The sequence below is a fragment of the Thunnus albacares genome, chromosome 11 (genome assembly GCF_914725855.1).
Source record: "Thunnus albacares chromosome 11, fThuAlb1.1, whole genome shotgun sequence".
Taxonomy (NCBI): domain Eukaryota; kingdom Metazoa; phylum Chordata; class Actinopteri; order Scombriformes; family Scombridae; genus Thunnus; species Thunnus albacares.
This window is the reverse complement of record NC_058116.1, coordinates 23,029,558-23,041,839: the sequence shown is the minus strand read 5'-3', so window position 1 is coordinate 23,041,839 and position 12,282 is coordinate 23,029,558. Positions and strand designations below refer to the sequence as shown.

Below are 12,282 nucleotides of genomic sequence, written 5' to 3'. Positions count from 1 at the left end.
GAGAACTGGCTTTGTTTTGGATGATACTAACGATTCACAAAATGTACAGAGAACACTTGCCTGAAGGGAGGTGAAACTCCGCTGAGGATCCTTTAACAAAACAGGCACCAAAGTGGGATGCTAAACTTCTGTGATTTTTTTTTTTTTTTTTTTTTTTTTTTTGCCCTGGTGGATGGAAAAGAAAATATTTCTCGGGTTGTATTTTTTGGGAGAGGGAGAAAGTGGAAGAGCCATATTTGGGAGTGAGAGAGCAAAAGAACTATTTGTTGTGTCAGAAAATGAATGTACCAAGAAAAGTACAATTTATAAGCACAGTTAAACAAAAGCTACAAAAAAAAAAAAACAAAAAAAAAAAAACACCAGCCCATTTGGAATTTTAACAGGGTCACAATAATGTGGCTGATCCTCAATTTGCTTATAATGAATATACTTCTATCATTCCACTCTTTTTACTAACTTGGCAAGCGTCATTAAAGAAAGGAAAAAAGAATAAAATAAAACAGTAAACTAAATCTGTACCAAAGAGAAGAATAACTACCACTTTTGACAATTACAGTATTATGAATTATGCATTTTGTGCATGAAGGCACCCCATACATTTGGATATTTATTTTACTCATTTTTCACCAGTCCCTGAAAGCTAGTAGGGGTCTTACTCAGAAACACTTTTATGAAGTGCCCTGGTGGTCTAAGGTGCGCGTCACGTGACCTTGATGTCCTGGCTTTGAGCCCTTAGCACATCATCCCTCCTTAGCTTCTTCTTCTTCACTGCACACTACCTAATAAAGGCAAAACACTTTCACAGCTAAAAAATATTGTCTCAACTCAACGCGCTACCTGCCACACCCCAGCAGTACGCCAGACCGAATGAGAATACAGTACATGAAATCAAAATCTTATAATCTGCTATGTAAACCTATGGTTTGGTTTTTTTAATCTGGGTCCAAGAGGCTGTCCCTGTACCAAGTTGAAAATGTACAGATACTGTATGAAATGCAAATATATGTACACACACATACACTCACACATTGACTTTGTTTAGAGGAAATAAGAAGTGCTTGTTTTTCTTACCGCCTCACTTACCCCTGGGCATCCCTAATTAGGGATGATTACAACATGTGTGCATGCTATTGTTGTTTCAAAATGTTTGTGTGTGTATGTGTGTTTGTATGTGTGTGTGTGTGCGTGTGTGTGTGTGTGTGTGTGTGTTTGTGTGAGCATTTGTCTATGTAATTCAACCAGGGAGGTATGCAAGGTAGCGGGCCCAGTCGATCCAAGAATGTGTTTACAAACTCTTATCGTAGCTTCAGCGCAAAATTGCCGTATAAAGAACAGTTGGATAATTATATGGCTTACTAAGCTAAAAATGTCAATAAAATCTCCTCTTTCTCTTTCTGACCTACAAAAAACAGTGCAGTAATGCTCACAAACAAGCACACACATAGACATAACCTCAGCATAAATGTTCATATTGGCTGAAAAGCTGAGGTGATTGAAGGCAAGCCAAATGGCAAAGGATGGCTCTACTTAAAATGCCTTAAAGTGCAAGTCATGTGTTTGTGCCATATTTCCTTTCAGTCCATTATTTTCATTACTTCATATATGCTAAATTTTACTTGATCTTTAGTTTATTTCAATGTAGTTGGATGTACTTTAGTTGATATTTAATACTGTTTTTTTTTTTTTTTTTATCATTATTACCATTACCATCAGTCCTCTCAGTGCAGTCTGCTATGCCTGGTAGGATGGAGGCGTAGCATCAACTTTCTGCTCCAAGGACGCCATCTTGTGTTCAAACACTAAAGTCTCTGTCCGACGCCTGCACAGTGTTCTGCAGCTCTACCTGATGTCATTTTATAAACACTATATAGCTCTGCTATACTGTAATAGTTTCATACTCTACCTTGAAAAGGCTAAACAAGAAGGATGTTACAGTATCTTCACTTAAACACTGTAAAAGATTCACTTGCTGATGGTTTCAGCCAAGGACATCTCTTCATTTGAACAATGATGCACCCATTGCTCACTTCCATGCCTCTGAGAAACATACAAATGAAAAGAAGGCTTTATACACTGATTGCATGCTGCCCGTCCACACATGCACACACTTTAACAGGCTGGTTGTCTGCTTCCAATCAAGGAATTCCATGACTTTTGTTGTACAAACAACCATGTTTATTGTCTCTGTCCTAAAGAGAAAGAGACCTGCCCTGCCTTCACACAGGAACAGACACAGAGCCAAAGCAGCCACAATAGACAGCAGGCCCCCTCTGTCTCCCACCAACCTCTGGCAGCCATGTTTTCACAACCCAAGATAACAGAGAAAAGGAGAGGAGGGGGGCCGGGAGATTGTTACGGAGTTTGATGAATAACACAATCGCAATTAAGACTGTGTGTGACAGAAAGAGAAAGAGAAAGTAACTGGACAGATGCAGGAAGGGTTAGAATAGTGGGGGTTAAACAAGAGAGATGAGTACATTGCAAGGTCATCTCATTGTTTATCCACCCACGACAATGATGTGCGTCAATGAGTCTTTCTCGAGGCAGCCGGTGGACATGTGTTGTTTCATGATGTTGCAATGAAGGCAGGTTTCTCCAAAAAGCCTGTGAGCAGCTATGCACCCCTATTTTCTCACATGTTTTTCAAGGAGGGGGTTTGCTTTTGCCAAAACACATTTTAAAATGAAACTACTCTCGCTGAGCTTTATCTGCACGGCAATTTATCTGACTTAGCGCTCAGCTCACCTCATGTTTTGGAACAACCATGTACAAGTCAAGTCAAATACTCCTGGTGTGTTTTGTTGTGTAGTAAATGTCATTTGAGGGACCTGAGGCAAGCTGTGCCTAAAAGGCGGAGATGCAATGTGCACAGAATGGACTATTAAATCTCTTAGCACAAGCAGCCTAGTTGGGTGGGCTGTGGAACTTAGGCAGCAGCTGAGCCATCACCTCCAGGGACTGCATTAACTCATAAAGATCACTGTCTCTTCCAAACACACTGAACCAACGTGGAGGTCATGTGTGTGTGTGTTGAGTGTGTGCAAATGTGAGAATGTGCATGTCTCTATCTTGAAAGCGTGATAAATTATGCTATTAGTGCATATTTCATCTGCAAAAGAAGTAACATTTCTTCATTTCACAGTTTGTATTAAACACGTTTCTGCCCCCCCCCCCTTCTCTCTCTTTCTGTGTCTGTCTCTCCCACTCCTATAATTACAGTCATTGGTATCAGATGAAACCCCACACAGAGTTGATCTCTAGATGTGCCCTTTGTGTAAGCAACATCTCACTGCTAGATTGATAGAGGATTGGAGGAGAGTTCACACAAATGGAAGAGCATTATCGTGTCGGGTTACCTCTAAGTTCTCTTTCCGTGTCTCTTTCTCTCTCGTTATCTTTCTCTCAGTCTCTCCCTCCTTTTCCCTTTTCCTCTATTCATTAATTTTCCCTCCCTTGTCTCTCATTTCCCCCTGCTGGCCCACTCATTTCTCATTTTTATATAATCTCTTTCTTTCTATTCATGTTCAAGCCCCTTGTTTTGTCCGAGTGAACACACACATACTATAAATGCATAGTAAATATAAGCAGCGGACCACCAGGGCTCCAATGTCTCAGATAAGAAACAGCAGAACTCAATCTGACTGATCTACGGAAATAACTGTCTGTAGCGTAACACTATAGACCCATTTATAGTGGCAACCCTTCATTAATGCTTTGTGTGAAGGCTGTGTTTGTGTGTGTGTAGGTGTGTGTGTGTATGCGCTTAACAGTAAATGTAGGTGGAGACAAAACTCATCTCTAGTGGGGACGATATTACATTCCTGAGGCACGATTTCTGTCTCAGAGGGACACATGGAAAAATACACCCATTCTAACCAGGCTGGGCACTCCCACGGACAAACACATATGGATACGTGCGCGCAAACACACACACACACACACACACACACACTGACTGACAAAGACAGGCACATGCAGCCACATGCACACAGATGTCGACAGGCAACTATATTTATACCAATGCTCCAATAAATCTATCTGCTCACTTGTCTATTTTCTCTGGCTTTGCCCATGCAGCACTGAATGCCTGCACAGCTTAAAGACAGAAAGAGAGGAGAGGAGAGGAGAGGAGAGAGGAGGAGAGGAGAGGAGAGGAGAAAAGAGACAAGAGGGCAAACGAGAGGAGACAAGAGGGCAAAGGAGAGGAGACAAGAGAAGACAAGTGCCCCTTGGCATTTTCCTCCTCTTTGGCCTACCTCTCTGTGTCTTAAACACAACTGCTGGCCCGACTCTTCTACACACCACTGTGCAACAAATTCCTGGAAAATGTGAACTTGTGTCAACTTGTACGGCTCAAACTAATACAGGCCCGCTTTTCTTTTTTTTTTTTTCCCCCCCACACGTCTTTTCATATCTGCGGCATAAATACCTCAAAACAACACCTCTTTTTGCTGAGTGGCAAAACGAATCTAATCAAGGCAGAGGTGCGGAAAGGATCTAGTTTGGTGAAAATCGTCACTGAAGTGAAAACCTAACTCGACCCTGTACCTGGGTGAATAAAAGCCATTTAACAGGTCTGGAAAAAAGTGATATTTGTCAGTAAATATTTAAAGTTTATATAAATTTGACCTGGTTGTCATCTCAAGAAGCTCCTGTTCCTCCTTGCAGAATATAGACAGTATTCAGTATAACAGATTTGGAATATTTTTGTGACGATTGGGATAAAACCATATATTAAATCCAGAGTGACACCTACACTTAACACAGAAACACTTACTTAAGTAAAATATGATATACAAGGAAGGCTGTTTCTTACTGTCTTTTTTCTGCATGGGCATACACCTGGATATGTGTTGCATTGTTCAGGTTGCAAATGAATAAGTTCAAATATACTGGAAAACATGTAAATGATCAAAATGAGCAAAACAAGGGTTGCTAATAATCCCTAATATATCCTATACCTCTAAGTTGTTAGACAAAATGAAATTAAATCAGAACAAGGATGTTTTCATTTTTTTTATTTGAATAGTGTTTTGAATGTGACTCATGAACTTTTATGCCTCATGACAATTCAGCATAACATCCACATATGAAACAATTTCTGTAGAACACAAATATAAAGAGCAGAACAAAATCTACAACCAACATAAATGACAAATTTTAAATAAATGACAAAATAAATGACAAAATGATGAATTGTGTAACATCTGTGAACAGGTAGTTGTTGGAGATGAATAGTTGAGCTAAAGATGTCGGCATCGTAGCTGGAATTTAAGTATTTGCTCTCTTACTGCCACAGTTTGGTTTTTTTTCACCATACCTGTTTAGAATAATGTATGGAAGTGCTTGGAATGTGCTTTATGTAACATATGCAGATATCGAAATGGTCTGAGGTTCACATCACTTGACAGGTCAGTAAAAGAAGGACACAGAATTAGCCGAGCACTGCTGATGTAACTCTGTCTTGACTGACTTAATTGTTCTTCTCTCATTCAAGGAGAGTCACAGAGGTTAAAGCTATACCTGCAACATCAGCCCAAAATGTCACACAAACATCACATTATGTAACTAGCTCTGTTATACTGTATCAGATGATATCTATGAGGCCTTATATTAATATGAACAAATTTGCGGCAACAATAATAAACTGAAAAGCAAGTCAACATGATAACCATGTACATAGATTTATTGTTTTCACAGAACAAAAAAGGAAGTGGACATGCTGGTACTGATAAGATGTGCCCTGTCACACACAAGTTTATTCACTGATCTCATACTAACGTGAAATACATGTGTGCTTTATTGATGTAATAATGATCATGCTAGTAATTACCCAACGTCCAGCAGACTGCAGAGTCTGTACACGCTAAACTGCAAAATATAAAACTTTGGGACCTTGTTCATACAAAAACAAACTATTGTCTCTTAAATGTACAGATACTAACACCCACAATTACTGAAAATGGACTTTACCTGTATAGTGTTATTTTGAAATTGCAATTAAAATGATGTTGACCTAGCTGAAAAGTTACAACTTAATAAAGCTATGTACACAGATTTTACCTACACAAGAGACTTGGAAACAACTGCCCACTTTAGCCATCCTGAAAACTTGTCATGAATGAATGTGGTCATTGAAAAAGGTTGTCATACAGCAGTCAATGAAAGTAACAAGGTAACTTTGGGAAAACCAGCCAGATCTGAGTCATCCTGAAAAAAAGAAAAGAAAAAAAAAACACAATCAACTAGACTAGGATCAAAAGAAGATGATTCTGAGTCCTTAAGGGTAAGATAACATCCTACCTGAACACTCACTCAAACACAAACAACCTTAACAGAACATGTTGAAGCAATGTAGTGTTATAGTTCAGTATATTTACTGTACATTGTCTGGTAATAAAACTTAAGTGTAAATGAGATGACATGATAGATTTATGGGAAACGCACACATCATGCTGGAGGAATATAAACACACTTCCCCTGAAAACGAACGACAAAAGAAAGATCTTATCTGCCCCACATGGAGACAGAGAGTCAAAGAGCAGTGTGCTTTCAATAACCAACATAATGCACTTTAACGTCAGACAAGTTAGAGATATATGAAATGTAATGTCAGCTGAAGGAAATGATGGTAACTGGCCAACCTGCACAAACACATACTTAACACATTTACACACACGCACGCACACACAAACACACACACATATGCACATATAAAAAAAAAAAAGCTAACAACCAAAAGTGCATTATTACATAAGCCCTGTATATCATAACAGATTAGCACAATACATCATATACATTTTTTGATACCAACCAATGTCATGTAAATAAAGGTTTCTCTTTTGGTTTAGAACAAACAGCCAACCTCGAAAGGTTTTATTGCCAAGCTATTAAGGAAGTCCACCGCAGTGATATCCAAAGTGCTTCTGAGAGAGATGGAAGTGAGTAGTCTTGTCATCATATCTTTATATAAATAACAGTCTTCGCTGGCAGGTCCAAGTCCACAGCTGCAACCATGGTGTTGACAGCATTCTTCAAAAGTGATAATGTGACACCATTTCCCTTTTATAAATGATTTTTTGACACTGTAGCAGAAGAGAATAAGATCCAGCATTTTTTGTATTAGGTTAGGCCACAGTTACTGTAACTGAGAGACAGACTGATAAACTTTTTAAAGATTTGAGGGTGGTAAAATATAAAGATGCTTTGACTCTAGGTAATGCGTAGTCAAGAATAGAGTTACACTGGTACACTGTCTGGTAACAGTCATTGTATGATCACATACATCAAAGTAAGGTGAAAGTGTCTGAATTTGGGCCCAATGGAGATCCTTAATCTTTCTATTATCCTACAGCATACTGTAGATAGAAAGCAATGTCTCTACAGAACTTTAAATACCAGATAGTACAAAAAAAGAATCTTTTTCATAATAGTCAGTGTGGCGCTTGTAGATTAGTGACCAGTTTATATAAAGCCATAATCAAATCAGGTGCATCAGCATGTCTAAATGTCGGTTTTGGTTTTGGAAAGCAGTCCACATCAAGCACTGCTGATGATCTGGTAGTGGAAGGAGGAGATACTAACCAACTGTGCCAGCTAGTCACATATGGGTCCTCCGAGCACAGATCCTCCTCTTTCACTAAGATGGAAAATAAACACTTTCACATTCTTTGGTCCTTTTCTATAAACAAGAAATGACAAATAGGTAGTTCATAAAAGAAACATTTCTCTATTTTACTTCTTCTAGTCCCTCTTGCCTTTGTGCTGCACCTCTTGCGTCTTTCTGGAAAGGTTGTGTCAAAACCCCAGGGAACCATAGCCAGAAATTGTGTCACATACAGTTTGAAATTACAATTTTGCGGGCATGATCTGGCCCATGACTGGTGCAAAAAGGATCAAGATGCAAAGCAAAACCCTGTCCTTCTTTCACATCTGCAAAACCAATGCAAAAACCTCAAAAAGGAAAAGATGTAATTATAACAAACCAAGTAATTAGACTACTCTTAACTCCAGTTCATCAGTTCATCAGTGACAGAGACTAAGCTCTTTCCGGACCAAGCACTTCTTGCACTGGACTACACAACACCAGTGGAAACGACACAGACAGTTCTCCTCAAACACCACTGATTCCTCCCGGTAGCCACGCTCGCAGCACAGCAGATCACAGCCACTGATGTCCATGGCTGTGCTGTTACACATGCGGCCCCGTGTCCCCAGTGATCCAGTTTTCCGATTTGCCAGGCAAAAATCGGGCGACTCGTCTGAGTAGATCAGATCCTGCTTGTCCGGCGGCTTGATGTTCTGGCCAACTGGGATCAGGGTCTTGCCGTCATTGCCGCCCATCACCTTGGATGCACCGTTGAAGCGCTCCAGCAGGCGGTCGCCTACCTCACGGAAATGAGGCATCTTCTTCCAGCACGTGCGTAAGGTGCACGAGCCCGACAGTCCGTGGCACTTGCACTCTGTCCGCATGTAGAGTTTCACCGCCTGGGAGGTGGTGGGTTTGGGGTTTTGGGTGGAGGGTGGTGGGGGAGAGGAGAGAGGAGAGAGGTGAAGGAAGTGGAAAAAAGAGAAGGTTAATCAAACAGAAAAAAAGGAGACAAATGAAAGTTTTTGACTTGTACCCTGAAGTGAACAAGGACTACTTTTGACAAATGACAAGTTCTCTAAAGAAGTAATTTATTATTGTGTTTTCATGTTATATCACAGACAAAGCCACTGGTTCTCGCACACACTCATACACACACACACACACATGCACACACACACACACACTGATAGATAGGTAAGATAAAAGCAGACGCTATTCAGAAGGAATTTAACTCCCCAGCCCCCCTCCCCCTCCACGTTGCCTCTGGCCTTCCTACATCTAACAAGCCTTGACAACAGATCATTCACTTATACTGCACATAATTAACCCATCACACACACACACACACACATACTGCACACACACACACATGCACACACACACACACACACACACAACGTGTACGCACATACACATGCATGAATGCACATAAACAGACATTTACACGCATCACAGCACACTTATTTCTCAACCTCTGGGCATTTGTGTGCAGGTCTCCTCTTATGTTCAAAATGGTTTGTTCACTAATGCTACAATTGCACTATATCCCAAAATCCTCCCCTTCTCTCCTCCCCAATACCTGTCTTTGACCCCAACCGCTGTGAACTTTGTAACTCTGTGTTTTGCTTGTGCATGTGTCAACATTTCTGCGAGTGGGTGTAACAAACTGAAACCAACAAAACACTGACAGCTAAAAGAAAATGTAATCTTGGATATTTTGTGAGCTATACCGTAAATTAACATGATTAACTTATCGGAAAAGTTGCTACTCTATTCCCACTGTTTTGGTAGCATCTTGACTTATCGCGGCTTTAATTCACTTGGTGTTCATAGGTGCAACAAAGAGGAACTTTAAACTTCTACAAGGGCTCTGGAAATGTTAGATGGTACCTGCCTCGGAGGCTTGAAAACAAAATGTGTGGCACGCTCTTGTTTTTGTGTTTCAGAAACCTGATTCTTGTTAGAATATCAGCTTACGGCGCTACACAAATATGGCCGGGGGTGATTTCTTTCTCTTTTGCATGTTCGTGGAATGATGGGACATTCCACAAGACAAGCAACATCTTTGTGGCAACAATCTTTGAGCATTAGCGGTTAAAATATTTTTTATGAAGTACATTAGAGTTATGCTCAATTAATCTTTAACTCTACCCACTGAAAATGTAAACAGAATCTGCACAGACATGCTGTAGTACTCATTCTGAAACTATTTCTTACCAGTCGCCCAGCTTCATTGTTGTGCAGGTCAATGAGCGTCCTGATGTCGCTCTTGCCTTTTCTCCTCTTGGCATCCATAAACTGTTTCGACTTTTCATAACCAAACTCCACATCATCTCCACAGCCCCCCCATTCCCACTTGACTCCGTCCCCCGAGGAGGATGACGATGGCGGCCTTGGAGGTGCTCTGTTCCTGGTTGCCTCACAGCCACACTGCAGTAGGTCTCCCATACTGCAGGCCTGGGTCACTGCGTGGGTCACCCCAGCTGCTGTGATGGCATAAACAAATGCTGTCTCCCGGATATCTAGAGAGCAAGAGAGGTTTTAATTTGATTAAGTTTGGTTTGCAAACAAAGTCACCAAAATGCACAAAATAATTAATTATACACATGTAAACAGGCCCACCACCAAAATCTAAAACTCAGAATAGGAACTTGTTTTCACTCCAATATTTTGGTAAAGTCTATTAAAGCAATACTTATTTGCTTCTGTGTTAAGAGATAGATGAGAAGATTGATACCATTCTTTTCAACAGGAGTGGAAACATTCTTTGATCTTTTCATTAATTAACTATTTTTCATAGAGCTCTCTGTATTTATTCATCCTTGCCCTCCACAATCAATTGCAGGACAAAAGGAGAGAGCACTACAAGTAAAAGAGTTTCCATCCATCTAGGCACCTGTCTCTCCACTCAGTCAGTCAATGGCCCTGTTCACACCTGGCATTAACATGTGTCTTGGGTGATCTGATCCCAAGTGGACAGCTCGAAGTACATCAGTTCACACCTGGCATTAGAACGCTTCTCCATATGCATCCTGAGTGACCACTTGTGACTGGATCTCACTTCCACACTCTATATGCAAATAAACACATACATCATTCCTGTTTGCAAAGACCAAATGTTTTTAACCAGCGGAAGGCAGCAAATGCACTTCCTGTGCCTAGTTTGCCAGAGATTAAAAGAAGAAGAAGTTTGCAAAGACCTTGGTGCGTGGTCAAAATCAAAACTCTTCAGCCCAAATGGAAATCAAACAGCGTGTTTTGTGTGAACTCCAGCCACAAGAATCCATTTTGCCCATTGTTGTGGCTTCTTCTTGTTGTTTAGCACTTTAATATGATGCTGTTGGTGCACAAATGAGTACATACTTACACAGAGGATGTCAGTTGAGTAGGCAGTCTATCAATGTGGCCCAGGACGCATTCGCGTACACACTGCTAAAAGGATGTGGCTACATGCGGCCCAGACCACCACCAAATGTGGTCTGACCAATTGGATCTCAATGTGTCCTCAATGCGTCTTGAGTGCTGTCACATCTGTACTTAGAGCTGTCCACTTGTGATCATTTTACCCAAGACACATGTTGCCAGGCGTGAACAGGGCCAATATCTCAGCTACATGGAACAGGATAAAAGCACCTTTCTCTCAGTCCTGGTCCATTACTACAATCTCAAGCAGCAGTGGATTTGTAGGGCTCAGAGGATGGCTATTTCTCTCTCTCTCACATGCACATATACACACCCTCACCGACTCATACACACCACAGCTGCTGGTTTATTTCTGGTACGGAGCTTAACACTCCTGGCTAAAGGAATGTACAACCACAACTGCAAATTGATCATCTGTCCTCTCCAGTGGCTTCAGCATCATTCTCACCCTCGGCTCAGTACGTCTTTATCCTCAGTTATTGCAGCTATTGTCATTTGCTTGACAAGAAACTATGAATGAATCTGGGAGGCCTACAGGCTCAAAATAATCTTACTACTTTTACGCACACGTTATTCTTAACAGCACACAGCGGTGATTTAAGAGAATTTGTGGCACTTACTTATAAGATGGTGGCAGTTTAGTTAGATGGTGGCAAAGTCCACTTTTTGCCTCCTCCTAATGAGGAAGTCACCTTATACTGACGTCATCTGAACTGTCACTTCCCCGGGTCATAATTACAACGGCCGCTAGATGGCGAAAATTTAACTGCAGGTCATTTTTGCCGGCTGAATTTTAGACCTAGGCTCCGTTTCACAAAGCAGGTTTAGTGAAAATTGAACCCTGAAATGAGGGAAACTCTGAGTTTTCCGTTTCAAAAAGGGAGGTAACTCAAACCAGAGAAAGAGGGGTAACTCTAGCCTGTTTCAGAGAGAGAGGTAACTTAAACTCTCGGTCAGTTACCATAGTAACAGACTCTATGAACCTAACCTGGTCGGGACCAGTTTTTTCTCAATGAACCTCGAGTTTCTCTCTGTCTCCGCCCTCTTTCAGAGCCACACACTCCATTTGATTTCCTCATTTAGTCAGCAGGTGAATTTTGGCGTAGCCTAGTTCTGCCGTCTGTCATTTAAAAAAATCATGAAAAAAAAATCAGAGTCAGTATATTAGAAGTCCATTAGGCACAGTAGGTGGCGACTTTTTTTACTAACATGGCATGTCCTTTTGATTACGATCCTGTGGATGAAGGTGCAGTATTACTGCACAGAGA

General features: G+C 40.9%; 1 protein-coding gene across 1 annotated transcript in view; it reads right to left on the bottom strand.

Moving 5' to 3' along the window:
- Positions 1 to 5,490: 5,490 nt before the first annotated feature.
- The window catches only part of wnt6b (wingless-type MMTV integration site family, member 6b), a 32,278-nt gene continuing 25,486 nt past the window's right edge, over positions 5,491 to 12,282 (bottom strand). The window contains exons 3-4 of the mRNA XM_044366784.1: positions 9,809 to 10,113; positions 5,491 to 8,487 (exon numbers count right to left, since the gene is read on the bottom strand). Of these exons, the coding sequence (XP_044222719.1) occupies positions 8,026 to 8,487; positions 9,809 to 10,113 (767 nt within the window). The 3' untranslated portion in view covers positions 5,491 to 8,025. The remainder of the gene's footprint in view (positions 8,488 to 9,808; positions 10,114 to 12,282) is intronic.